The following is a 13,885-nucleotide window of genomic DNA, read 5'->3' as shown; positions in this document are numbered from 1 at the left end:
ACCATCTGACGACAGCCCATGGGCCTCAGCACAGCCTCAAAATGAATAAGTCCATTTTGCCTCCCTCATCTCTTGCCCTTGTGTGAATAACATCCCCAAACCGTAAAACCGGGTATAACGCCTCCTTCATCTCTTAAAACTAGAGCAAATGACCTCCCTAAGCGGTTTAGCAGGCGGTTTCGTCCGACTTGGCGCCATTGACCCGGTTGACAAGCTGACTCAGTGTGAGCGACCCACATGTTAGTGTATTGTATGTACGAACTAGGCCGAGCTGAGTCAGCTGGACGGTAAAATTATTGGCGCGCGGCTCGCATCTCTCTCTCTATCCCCATTTCACCCCTTTGACCAAAACCCTAGACCGGCAGGCGACGGCCAAGGCGACGCGAGGTGCGGCGGCGGCGGCGGCGGCTGGTGTGGAGCACGGCGACGGCTGGTGCGGAGCACGGCGGAGCATGGTTGCGGCTGCGGAGCGCGGCGCGGCACGGCTGGCCGGTCGAGAAGCGCGGCAAGAGGGTTCACCTGGGTTGAATGTGTGGCCGTGGTTCGTCCTCTTTCCCTTGTCTGAATGCTTCCATTTGATTTGTTTTGATTTTATAATGCCGGTAGATTTGTTTGTGGTCTCGGGGTGGGTGTGTTTGAATAATTTTTTAGGTTGGCTAGCAGGAGCTGTAGCTCAAGTGGATTTTTTTTTTGTGCTTGAATCATGTAAAGTGTGTTGGAATCTGGATTGGCCGTACTGGGGTTAGGGGCAAAGTTTTAATTTATTGAGATTTGCATGTAGGTTAACACATCTGGAGTTTTTTTTGGAAATAATATTATTTTAATGGAAAATCGCAAAATTATAGGTCAGTTAGACGAAATCGCAAGTTTAGCACCCTGTCGAACGGAGGCAGTTCGAAAGGGTACCTGTCGAACTGCCCCAGTTCGACAGGTAATAAAATAACATAAAAAAGGAAAAACACTGTAGCGACACTGTAGCGACACTGTAGCGACGCTGCCTATCGAACTCCCGCTGTTCGATACGTCCATGCCACGCGCCCTATCGAACTCCCCCTGTTCGATACGTCCCTATCGGGCACTGTAGCAAGTACTTTTTTATTTTTTTTCTTGGACAACTAGCCTGTCGAACTAGGGCAGTTCGACAAGGGTTCGACAGTACCCTGTCGAACTGCCCCAGTTCGACAGGGGTACCTATCAAACTGCCCCAGTTCGACAGGGCGCTAAACTTGCGATTTCGTCTAGCCGACCTATAATTTTGCGATTTTCCATTAAAATAATATTATTTTCAAAAAAAATTCAACAGCAATCATGGATGTGCTTGGTACTTTAGCAATAAGGTTTCATTTCAAAGGCGAGTTTATTAGGTCAGGGAGGCAGAACAACTACTATGGTGGAAGAGAGGCCATGTCTTACATCAGTCGGGATAGAGTCACTTTCTGAGTTAATTGCAGCTTTGCGTGAACACTGCAAAGTTAAGGAAGAAACCATTCTACACTGGCTTTTTCCAGGCAAAGATCTAGATTCAGGTCTACATGTGTTGTTGGATGACAAGGTTTGTCAATATATGTCAGACTGTATTGTTGAAGTTGGTGTGGCTGAGATTTATGCAGAAGAGCCAATTGTGATTGATATCTCAGAGGAAGAGATGCTGGCAGTGATTATGAACTTGAGATGGCAGAAGAAGGTGGTGATGAAGACTTTGAAGAAGTAGAGGCAGTGAATGTGAATTCAGAAGCTGATGCAATGAATGGGAATGAAGAAGATGTCCAAACTAATGAGAGGTTGCTTCCAGTTCAGATACCTAATCCAGCAATGGTGGTTTACAAAGCAAAAGAATCACCACATGGCTGTGATGATGAATCACCAGCTAGCAATGAGGAAGATTCATAAGGTGATAGTGATTATCTGCCTGGTGATGATTGCTCTTTAGATGATGATGATGAGGAAGGTGCAGCTATAGAAAGACATTACAAAGATCTCAAGAAGAAGCTGAGGACAAGCAAAGTGGCTAGCTTGGATGATGTGACTTTTGGGGGGCACAAGACAAATGCAAATATGGCTACTGGTACTAATGAAGGAGATGGCAATGACACTGAGTATATTGACAGTGATGATGAAGAGTCAGTGGAAGAGGGTTCTGATGGGGAGTTAAGAGTGAGAGGAAGTAATAATGCAAGGTTCAAGAAGAAGCCTGGATATCCAACATTTGAGTTGGGAATGAAATTTAGTTGCAAGAGTCAGTTTAAGAAAGCAATTACAGCATATGCTTTGGCTGAGAGAAAGGTGATAAACTTTGTGAAGGATGATCCTAAGAGGGTGAGGGCAAAATGTGACTGGCATAGCTGTCCTTGGGTATGTCTGTTGTCCAATAACAGTAGAAGTGATGGTTGGCAGATTGTCACCTTTGAGAATTTCCATGCATGCCCTCCTAGAAGAGATAACAAGTTGGTGACTGCCACTAGGATTGCTGACAAGTATGGCAAATTTATAATTGCAAACCCCTCATGGCCATTAGCTCACATGAAGGCTACAATACAGGAAGAGATGTTTGCTAATGTTTCTGTAAGCAAGTTGAAGAGAGCCAAGTCAATTGTGATGAAGAAAGCTATGGATGCAACTAAGGGACAGTACCAGAAGTTGTACAACTATCAGAAGGAGTTGCTGAGGTCAAATCCTGGAAGCACAGTGGTAGTTAACAGAGAGGTTGATATGGATCCACCAGTGTTCAAAAGGATCTACATCTGCCTAGATGCATGTAAGAGAGGATTCATATCTGGTTGCAGGAAAGTGATAGGACTGGATGGTTGCTTCTTCAAGGGAGCAACAAATGGAAAGCTCCTTTGTGCAATTGGAAGGGATGCTAATAATCAAATGTATCTAGTGGCATGGGCAGTGATTCACAAGGAGAACAATGAAGAGTGGGATTGGTTTCTAGACTTGCTGTGTGGTGACTTGAAAGTGGGTGATGGCAGTGGCTGGGTTTTCATATCAGACCAACAAAAGGTATTCCCAAGAAGCATTTTTTCAATCTTGTAGGACTGAAAGTGCATGATTTGCAATAGGGCTAATGTTCTCACTGTTTTCTTATAGGGTATTATTAATGCAGTTGAGAAATGGGCTCCAGAAGCTGAACATAGGAATTGTGCAAGGCACATCTATGCTGATTGGAAAAGGCATTTCAATGAGAAGATATTGCAGAAGAAATTCTGGAGATGTGCCAAGGCTCCATGCATCTTGCTGTTCAACCTGGCAAGGGCAAAGCTAGCACAACTGACACCACCTGGAGCTCAAGCAATCATGAACACTCACCCCCAGCACTGGAGCAGGGCATGGTTCAGGTTAGGCTCCAATTGTGACTCCGTAGACAATAACTTGTGTGAGTCATTCAACAAGTGGATCTTGGAAGCTAGGTTTTTTCCTATCATTACTATGCTTGAAACAATTAGAAGGAAAGTTATGGTTAGGATCCATGATCAGATTACTACCTCAGCTAGATGGAACACTGCTATCTGCCCTGGTATTCTTAAAAAATTGAATGCATATATCACTAAGTCAGCCTTTTCCCATGCCATATGCAATGGTGCATCTAGCTATGAAGTTAAGCACCATGATAATAGGTTCACAGTGCAACTAGACAAAATGGCATGTTCCTATAGATATTGGCAGTTGTCAGGACTCCCATGCCCTCATGCAATCTCATGTATCTTCTTCAAGACAAACTCACTAGATGGATACATTAGTGACTGCTACTCAGTGACTGAATTCAAGAAAACTTATAGCCATTGCCTGGAACCATTTGAGGGCATGAACAACTGGCCATATGATGACAGACAACCTCTCAATGCACCTGGATATATCAAAATGCCAGGCAGGCCAAGGACTGAGAGGAGAAGGGAACCCACTGAAGCTCCAAAGGCAACCAGAATGTCAAAGATGGGCACAAAAATCAGATGTAGGCAATGCAAATAGTTTGGCCATAACAAGTCTACTTGTTACAAACATAGTTCAGGGGGCCCTAGCACAGCTGCTTCTCACCCTACAGGCAGCCCAGCAGGGACCAATGCAGTCAGCCCAGCAGGGGGTTTAGTACTGTCAAACTATACACAGGGTAGGAAAAGAAAGTCAATCTCGAGTACCAGCACTAGTTCTGCAATACACTCAGTGAGACCAGCTCCTTCTAAGAGAAAGGTATGCACATATTTCATAATCCATTCATTGCTGCTCCAATTAATAGAAACAAACTTGGTGCTAACTCTTTCTTGTACATGCAGGCACAAATGCAGGAGGCACAACAGATGGTGAAAGTGACAGCCACAGCATAAGTTCCCACAAATGAAGGTGGTACAACAACTGTAGACCTGCATGCAATTGTACCATACTCATAGGCTTCATCCAGTGCTTCAGTGAGGTTGAATAGTGGCAAAGCAGTTGTCAACGTTTCAGCTCAAGAACCAGTCAAGATGAAGCCAAAGAAAGCCACACCTGGGCCACTACTCCTTCTTCCACCATGGGAGTCTGCAAAGCTTTGAAGTTCTGCCATCTCCATTTAACTAATATTAGAACTATGTTAATGTGTTGTAATGACTCCTGTGTCTGAGAGCTATGATGTTTGATGTTTTTGTAATGGACCAATTCCTGGCCATTTGCTGCCATCTGTGAACCATTTCAAATGTGTGTGATGTCTGATATGGACCATTTGTTGTGTGTAGGCCTATATTGCCACACACTAATGCAGTCTGAACTTATGTCACAAATTGAGCTATCTGAATGCAATATCATGTGAACTATCTTCATTTGTGCTGGTCATATGTGTTGTGTGTGCTGTTACAAATAATGTGTTATAAATTGAGTGCTCAAATGACCCAATTATATTTCATGGGTTCTATCTTGTCTGCTCAAATTACACAATTCTAATTCATTTAATTTCAGATGTATCAAGCACAACCATACAAACATTTTAACAGGAATTTTTCCTTCATTAACACAGAGTGCATTACAACACACCACAACTTGCAGATATTTCTTTCAACCTGACAAAGTTCATTACAAAACACCACAACACCCATCTTGCTGCAAATACTTCACCCTACATTTCTCCTTACCAACACCAGTGCAAACATGACAAATACACAACCCATAACAACAACTAACAGATAACATCTCTCCTTCTCTAGCCTACTATTTCTATCCTTCAGCACAGCAATTCTTTCAGCATAGTCACATGACAGCTTTCTTGCTGCCTCCAACTCTCTTTGAGCAGCATCAACCTCTATTATCTTCTCCTCAACCTTCATCCTCTCTTCTTGGATAGCCAAACAAGTCTTTCCTTCTCCCTCCTCGCTGACCAAACTGCATCTCGCAAATCATTCAACACTTCTCTAATAAAGGTGGTCGTCGGCCCATCATACCAAGCATAAAAACCACATCCACCTTCCTGCAATCCCTAGCAATAAATTTCAATCCCCAATAAAAAATCCACCGTCCAACCAAAGAACAAAACATACCTGGGCATTGCGACATTTGAAGTACCGGCGGCTGGGGTTGTCCGGACTCCACGAGATCCACCATGCAGCCTTCACGCGACAGTCGCACATCACGGCCGACTGGTAATCAAAAGGACCAACCCTATATGGGATGGGACTCCTCGATGAATGCTGAGAATAGGACGATGACCCGTCGCTCTGGGAACTAGCCATCACCGCACCACCTCTATTCGCGAATCCACTCCTACCTTCACCGTCTCGGCGGATTGCGCCCTTGCCGTCGCCACGGATTGTGCCCTAGTCGTCTCCGCCCTCGCTATCGCCAGCCGCGCTCCGCACCAGCCGTCGCTGTGCTCCGCCGCGCTCCACACCAGCCGCTGCCGCCGCCGCCGCACCTCACGTCGCCTTGGCCATCGCCTGTCGGTCAAGGGTTTTGGTCAAAGGGGGGAAATGGGGATAGAGAGAGAGATGCGAGCCGCACGCCAATAATTTTACCTTCCAGGCTGACTCAGCTCGGCCTAGTCCGTACATACAACACACTGACATGTGGGTCCCACATGCTGAGTCAGCTCGTCAACCGGGTCAATGACGCCACGTCGGACGAAACCGCCTGCCAAACCGCTCAAGGAGGTCATTTGCTCTGGTTTTAAGAGATGAAGGAGGCGTTATACCCGGTTTTACGGTTGGGGGATGTTATTCACACAAGGGCAAGAGATGAGGGAGGCAAAATGGACTTATTCCGCCTCCAAAACCCTAGCCCGTTCCCACGGCCCTTAAACCCTTCTCCCATCTTCTCCACCTCTCTTGCTCTCTCGCCCTCTTCACCAAGAAAGAAAACAGGCGCACGCCTCGCCTCGCCTCGCCGCCGGCGGCCACCGTCTCCGCCGCCTCCTGCCCCCAACCCAGGAACCCCCGGCGAGAGAGCTCGATGGACCAGGCGGGGTCGATGGAGGAGCGGGTCATCACCGAGCGGATCCGGCGGAAGCTGGAGGAGGTGAACGCCGCCGCGCAGAAGCACCTCGCCGGCGTCCAGGACCACGTCAACTTCACCATGCAGGTCAGGGCTCCTCTGAATCTCTCTAGTGTTAGTACATTTTTTTTTCGCCTCGCGGTAGTATATTTATTGTGTTTTGGGGATACACGGGACCGGAAATCCGGAAATTTGGTGGTATTGATTGGTTGCAAATCTTGACTGACTTGGTGCGGCGTTTCTTGGATTAGTCTCGTGGGAGCTGGGAAGTAAGGGCTTGGATGTTCTTGTTCCGATGTTTGATTTGGCGACGATGAAGCAAAGTGTTACGGTAGTGCGTGCTATTTATATGGGATTTGTAGATAGTTCAGGGATAGGGCAGTCTCTGCTATTTTGATACCAAATGTTTGTAGACTCTCAAGTTGATATAAGGATATCAGATTTGGTGAGCCTTGCATAAATAATTTGTTCCAATGTAGTTTCAGTGATTCGGTTGGGCATCAATCAATCAGGTGGATGCAACTTAGTATATTTTGGAAGTTTGGAAAGCCCAATATCGGAGAATGATTACCAACTACTGAAACCTGCTGGTTATATATTTTTGTGTGACTTTTGCCCGGATCTAGCTTCTGGAGTATCTTAAAAATTCTCCTGTCACTCCATTGTATGCTATCAGGTGTGGGTAGACAGTCTTGGAGTTTGTTTATGAAAGTTCTTGAATCTTCTGTTCTGTACTGTCATTTGCTTTTTGTATGTTATCAGGCATGAGTAGACAGTATTGGAGTTGTTTATGAAATTTCTTTAGTGTTCTGTTCTGGAGTCTGTAAATGTAAGGATATGCTGTACGCTTGTTCAATTTGTTTCACTGCCTCTCATTGTGGAAGACCAAGAATAAAGTATGTCATTATGAGAGAAGAATTTATCTAAATTGAGAGCCCTGTGCTAATTATTTATTTTATATCTGGTTTTCTTATTGATCTTCAGATAAAGAATAAATGCTGTAATAAAATATGCTACATATCTTTGTAAGAGGAGAATTTATCTCCATAAAAATGAGAGGGGTAATCTGCACAGAGAGCCAATGTTAATTTTTTTTTTTGGTTTCTGGTTTTCTTATTGATCATCAGCAAGCGTACTTCAAGTGTGCGTATGAATGCTTTGATCGCCGAAGAAGTCAAGAAGGGATCAACAATTGTGTTGAGAACTGCAGCGTGCCTGTCCTTACTGCCAACAATGTTGTTGAGACTGAGATGGCTAAATTCCAGGTACTTCCAGTTTCATTCACCTATTGCTTTTCATTTTTCTTATGATTATTGCCTTCCATTACTTGCCATCATAGAGCAACATAGAACCCAACTTTGTGTCTGTTCATTTATGTAGAGTTTCAATATATTTTTTGCTGTACAGTCTATATCACTCTACATGTGAAAGAAGCTATGGTTCACTTGCTGCAAGTTTTACCTAGAAATATGCGTGGACAAAATTTTTTTCCTCTTTGGTTTCTTTGTGAACTTAGACTGATCATTGATGCTGAACTATGCCTACCACATGTGTGTTTGTTATTGATGATATCATACTGAGCAACTTGTACATAATGGTACCACTGTACAAAGCGCACCGTGTTACAGTAGATTATCAAAATTTTGTTGTCCAGTACAAACAAGCATTTGTGCATATCTATTTGCATATGATGTATGTTCCTGATTTATCTTCTGATTATGTATTTTGTTCAGCAAGCAACTAGCGTGGCTGTGTGCTGATCTTAGGGAAAATGATAGAAGGAATGACTTAACAAGTAGTGACATATCATCTAACCAAAAAATGGGAATATCTCTCCCACGCGATAGGTATAGGCATCAGTTGCTATGGACATTTGTTATAAGGTAGCCAAGGTGTCACTTATGGAAACATATTTTTCCCTCCATCTGGCAGTGTAAGTGTGTAACATTGATAAAACTAAATAATGCTTAAATGGTAAAATTTTGCAGGACTCTGATCTTGGTGTGTAACTGTTTAAGGATATGCATATCTAACTGCTTGAGCTATTTTATCGGAATACATATGCGAAAAATATTATGTTAGAACAGAAGGAAAAGTCAATGGCATTTCGAATAAAAACATCTGTTTGTACAAATAGTGATCAGTATTCAGTATTCACCTTTAGCTGTATGTTTTATCATGCAAAAGCATGTCTAACCCCTATTACCTTTATCTGTATGTGATCTAAGTTGTGATCTTTTCCCCTGTCCTCAGGAGCGGCTGAATCGATCTTTGATGGTGTGCCAAGATAAATTTGAAGCAGCAAAGCTCCAGAAGATGAAAACACATGCGACTGAGGAGCTAGAAGCATGCGTAAACAGATCTATTGATGACAGTATCAGGGTCCTGCCCCATCTGGTTGATCAGATCAAGTCCACCCTCTCCATGAATTAGAGAGATCAGAAGAAGTTCAGAACTAAACAGTAGAATCTTCCTCGTAAACTATTTCAGCTTTTACAAAAAGCATTTTCACTAATTTTGGCACCAAGATCGTTGGCCAAATTACTGCCCTTTGTTAACATGAGTATGACATATGAGCGGCATATCGTATTTTGTGTGCCTTGAGCATTTTGTTCGGAACCACACTTTGTTGCAGAGCTGATTTATCGAAAGATGGTGCAATAATAGAAGATGATATCCTCATGTTGCTCATCCTTATTCATTTGCATCTTGCAGTTTGTTTCAGTTCATGTTACCAGCATTTGATCTTCATTCATGAACCCTATGATGATGGCAGAAGATGATATTCCCATGAAATTACTGGCGTTTCCACTTGTTCTCCCTCCCTTGTCAAGTATATACCACATTTTTTATTGCTTGTTCTCAAGAATATACAATTAGGCCTACTTTCGAATGGAGGAATCAATTTGTTCTCTATATTATCAGGCCTCTTTTGGAACGGTGGAATTTTAAAGGATTTTTCGAGGAACTGAACTAGAATCCTGTAAAATTTATACATTTCAAAGAGCCAGTCTCTCTCTCAAAAAAAAAAAAAGACAAATGTAATGTGCTATGTGCTTGATTTGGTGAAAGGAAATCCCGAAAACCGGGGGATGAATTTAAAAAAAAGGGTGAATAGCTAATTTAGTCCCTCAAGTTTCACCGAAGGCTCACTTTGGTTCTTCAGGTTTCATTTTGTTAACATAAAAATCCTCTAAGACCCTGTTTATATGGGACTAAAACTTTTAAGTCCCTATCACATTGGATGTTTGGGTACTAATTATAAATATTAAACGTAGACTATTAATAAAACCAATCCATAATCTTGGACTAATTTGCGAGACGAATATATTGAACCTAATTAATCATGATTAGCCTATGTGATGCTACAGTAAACATTCTCTAATTATGGATTAATTAGGCTTTAAAAATTTGTCTCGTATATTAGCTTTCATTTATATAATTAGTTTTGTAAGTAGTCTATATCTAATATTCTAAATTAGTGTCTAAATACATAGACTAAAGTTAAGTCCTTAGATCCAAACACCAACTAAGTATTTGTTTTGGCCTAAAATTATCATTGGGCCCACTTAATATGCCATATGGCTATTTTTAGTCATCAATTCTATTAGAAAATGTCCCTTTTGCCCTTAACTTGTATACAACTATACACTAGAAAAAAGAAACCAAAATAAATAAACAACATTGTATATTTACTTCCCATTATTTCAACATGTGCACATGAAAATTGAGCCTAATGGCTATCGTATACACTTGTAAGCACATAATTTTTTTTTGTTTTATCTATAAAAAGAATTCATTACATGCATTTTTTCTCTATATATGTGAATGAGGGGGCATAAGTGTCATTTATCAAAAGAGTTGTTAGTTATGTGGGTTAAAGGATAAGTTTGAATTAAAATGGTGAATAGCTAATATGACCTGAAGTTTCGCTTCGGGCTCAATTTAGTCCTTAAGGTTTCAAATCGTCCATACAAGTCCTCTAAATTAATTATTTGGGTTAATGTAGTCCTTAGACCCACACAAAGTACCATGTGAGCATGCCAAGTCATCCTCGCATGCAGCGGTATGAATGAAATGACCATTGTACCCTTATATACCATATAGAAAAGAAAGAAAAAAAAGAAGATTAATGTTTCACACGTGCATGATCATTTTAGAATTGTCAGTTACGATTGCTGCAATAAGCAAAAAAAGATTACTAGGAGGACGTGCTGCACACTTAAAATTCAAAATATTTTCCTTGCACAAGAAAAATCTTACTCATCTAAAAGTTTTGATGAAGTTGCTGTTTCAAAACATAAAAGACCCCTCAAATTCGTACCATCACAAATCCCGCAGAACTGACGAGCGCTAATGGCCCCTCCTCCCCTGGCGGCAGCGCCACCGCCACCGCCCGCCGCCGCCCTCGTCCACCACTACACCCGCCTCCTCTTCGCCGCCGCCTCCGCCTCCGCCGCCGCCTCCCTCCGCGCCCTCCTCCCCATCCACGCCCGCGCCGTCGTGCTCGGCATCTCCGCCAACCCGGCCTTCGCCACCAGCCTCATCACCGCCGTGGCCCCCGCCTGCCTCGCCTACGCACGCAGGGTGTTCGACGCCGCGCCCAGCCGGGATGCCTACATGTGGAACACCCTCCTCCGCGCCCATGCCCACTCCCGCGCCCACGCCAGGGACGCCCTCGCGCTCTACGCGCGGATGCGCGCCGCGGGCGTGGCGCCCGACCACTACACGTACCCAATCGTGCTCCCGGCGTGCGCGGCGGCGCGGGCGCCGCGGCTCGGGCGGGCGGCGCACGGGGACGCCGTGCGGTTCGCGCTGGCGCGGGATGGGTTCGTGAGCAGCGCCCTGATCTCGATGTACTCCCAGGAGGGGGAGGTGCGCGACGCGGAGCGCGTGTTCGCGGAGAGGGATGATGCCCGGACGGTCGTCTCGTGGACGGCCATGGTTGCTGGGTACGCGCAGAACTGCTTCTTCGGCGAGGCAGTCACGTTGTTCAGTGACATGGTTGCTGCGGGCGTGCTTCCAAATGAGATCACCCTGATCAGTTTCCTGCCCTGCTTACGGGGGCAAGAATGGCTGCCTGTTGGGGAGATGGTTCATGGATTCGTCGTCAAACTGGGATTCGATGCAAACGTTCCCATGGTGAATGCGCTAATTACGATGTATGGAAGGTGCGGAAGTGCTCCCGTGGCAAGAGTTCTGTTCAATGGGATGAGTAGCCGCACTCTGGTTTCTTGGAATACTATGGTTGCGATGTATGAGCAACACGGTGATGGGGTTCAGGCAATCAAGTTTTTCCGCAGGATGCTTACCGAGAAGGTGGGGTTTGACTGTGTGACTTTGGTGAGCGTGTTGTCTGCTTGTGCGCGCTCGGGAGCCCTTGGTACCGGGAAGTGGGTGCATGAGCTAGCCAGGAGTCATGGGCTTGACACTGATGCAAGGATTGGCAATGTTCTTGTAGACATGTATGCAAAGTGTGGTGAGATTGCTTATGCAAAGGAGGTTTTTCATTCACATGGTTTGCGTGGTCACAGTGTTGTGTCCTGGAGTGCCATGATCAATGCATATGCCAACCATGGGGAGGCAGAAGAGGCTCTCAAGCTCTTCTCCCTGATGAGGAATGAAGGGGTGAGGCCTAATTCATTCACATTTACAGCGGTTTTAATGGCGTGTTGCCACTCAGGCCTTGTCGATGAAGGACTGAAGCATTTCAACAGCATAGCCACAGACTACCAAATGTCACCAACACTTGAGCACTATGCTTGCATGGTTGACATGCTAGGACGTGCTGGTAGACTTGTTGAAGCATATGGAATCATTAGGGGAATGCCGATTCGGCCTGACAAGTGTGTGTGGGGTGCCTTCCTTGGTGGTTGTAGGCTTCATGGAATGGTGGAGCTAGCTGAATATGTTGCAAAGGAGCTTTTCGACTCAGGATCTAATGATGTAACATTTTATGTTCTGATGGCAAACATGTACTTTGAAGCTGGAATGCTGGAAGATGCTGAGAGGATAAGAGGAGTCATGAAAGAGATGGAGCTAAAGAAGACAGCTGGGCATAGCTTAGTTTGTACTGATAGAGAAAGAATAGCTGTCGTAAGGTAGCAGACTAGTAAAATTGTACTACTGATGCTAATTAGCTTATCTGTTGCTAGCTTCGTATGTAGATTAATTCTTTGATAGTTGAGATATTCAAGAGTACCAGCACTTTCTTTTGGTGAGTGGCTTGTACTACGGTCTTTATTGTGAAGGCAACATAACTTCTACTGTCTTCAGACCAATAGCAACTTTTCATGGCAATGTTGTCCAATCCTGGGTGTCTATTTGGTGCAATATCCATGATTTGTTTTGGTGCCTCAGCTTGAAGGTACCACACCAAATGCCTAGATTTATTAAAGGCACGTATTTCCCTAATATCAAGGAATGGAACCTCTTTTTGCACAATTATTTTGACCACAAGCTTCATACTCTATTTTGCAGGTATGTTCTCTTCTGTAAGCACACTAATTGAGGACAATGTTCAACCCAAAGTGCCTACCAAGTCATTCATCAAGAAACAACTGACCAAATAGTAAGCCTTTATTTTCTCAATGATATTCATGAGAACACTATCAACCCAGGAAGGAAAACTAAGAACATTATCTCCAGAATTCATTTCTTGTGGAGAACTAGGTTCAAATGAACTCATATTCTTTACTTGTGCCTACTCTAGTTCTAAAAAGGGAGCTATTTTCCGAGACTAGTCTTGTGCTGAAATCCCACGCTTAACTATTTCCAAGATGGGAGGTCTATAGCTCATTCATTTTGCTCTTCTGTTTGCAACCACTAAGAAAGGTACTCTTATTTCCCGTGAATGATGAATATTATTTGATAATACATGCTCTGATAGCCTACATGTATATGCTCATAATCCTACAATATTGTTTTAAAAATATAAACTGGGAAATAAAAATGAAGGAAATTCGTTTCAGTTGGATAGCATTTAGAATGGGAGCCTTATCATTGTAGGTAACAACTAATGAGGTAGAGTCACCTGGGGTTTTGTAAGCCAAGCGTGGAAGTGAAGCTGCGATGTGGGCTGCAAGAGAGCTCAGCCATTCACTGGATGGAGACAAGAGCGTGGCATGATGGCAGGTCTATCCGCTCAGCATGTCAATGATAACTTGAACTGAATATGAATATGTTTGGTGAGATAGCAGTTTGCTTATGCAGTTGATACATCAGAAAAACCAGAATACTAAACTTCCTTTTGTATTTTTGTTATATGCAATTAGCAATTCAATTTAGTGTACTCTGAGCGGCAAATTATCCTGAACAGAAATAGCACTGCATGTCATAATCAATAGTTTTATTGGTCTACCTTGTTTCGTTTGCCAAATGGTATGTTCAAAATATCATGAATTTCTATTCCTCTAAGATTACAATTTTGTTA

General features: G+C 43.7%; 3 protein-coding genes across 5 annotated transcripts; all 3 read left to right on the top strand.

The window, feature by feature from the left end:
• Positions 1–1,159: 1,159 nt before the first annotated feature.
• LOC4350222 (uncharacterized) lies at positions 1,160–4,806 on the top strand. Its single transcript, XM_015762224.3, is given in 5 exon segments — positions 1,160–1,427; positions 1,429–1,642; positions 1,645–3,003; positions 3,091–4,188; positions 4,272–4,806. Coding segments are annotated over 4 exon segments (2,571 nt in total). The 5' UTR covers positions 1,160–1,308; the 3' UTR covers positions 3,970–4,188; positions 4,272–4,806.
• A 1,483-nt stretch (positions 4,807–6,289) lies between these two features.
• LOC4350220 (uncharacterized) lies at positions 6,290–9,135 on the top strand. The gene is made up of 3 exons (XM_015762156.3): positions 6,290–6,540; positions 7,581–7,718; positions 8,707–9,135. The coding sequence occupies exons 1-3, from the start codon at positions 6,412–6,414 to the stop codon at positions 8,884–8,886; spliced, it is 447 nt and encodes a 148-aa protein (XP_015617642.1). The 5' UTR covers positions 6,290–6,411; the 3' UTR covers positions 8,887–9,135.
• Positions 9,136–10,783: 1,648 nt separating this feature from the next.
• LOC4350219 (pentatricopeptide repeat-containing protein At3g12770) lies at positions 10,784–13,885 on the top strand. Of its 3 annotated transcripts, XM_015762154.3 has the most exons (4): positions 10,784–12,820; positions 12,934–13,024; positions 13,166–13,287; positions 13,462–13,885. In XM_015762154.3, the coding sequence occupies exon 1, from the start codon at positions 10,810–10,812 to the stop codon at positions 12,556–12,558; it is 1,749 nt and encodes a 582-aa protein (XP_015617640.1). In that variant the 5' UTR covers positions 10,784–10,809; the 3' UTR covers positions 12,559–12,820; positions 12,934–13,024; positions 13,166–13,287; positions 13,462–13,885. The 3 variants fall into 3 exon arrangements, with proteins under 3 accessions (XP_015617640.1, XP_015617638.1, XP_015617637.1); XM_015762152.3 differs by having other exon boundaries at positions 12,934–13,287; XM_015762151.3 differs by having other exon boundaries at positions 12,934–13,885.

Source organism: Oryza sativa, chromosome 11 (genome assembly GCF_034140825.1).
Source record: "Oryza sativa Japonica Group chromosome 11, ASM3414082v1".
NCBI classification, from domain to species: Eukaryota; Viridiplantae; Streptophyta; class Magnoliopsida; order Poales; family Poaceae; genus Oryza; species Oryza sativa.
Note: the sequence above shows the minus strand (reverse complement) of the source record. Positions and strands in the feature narration are given on the sequence as shown.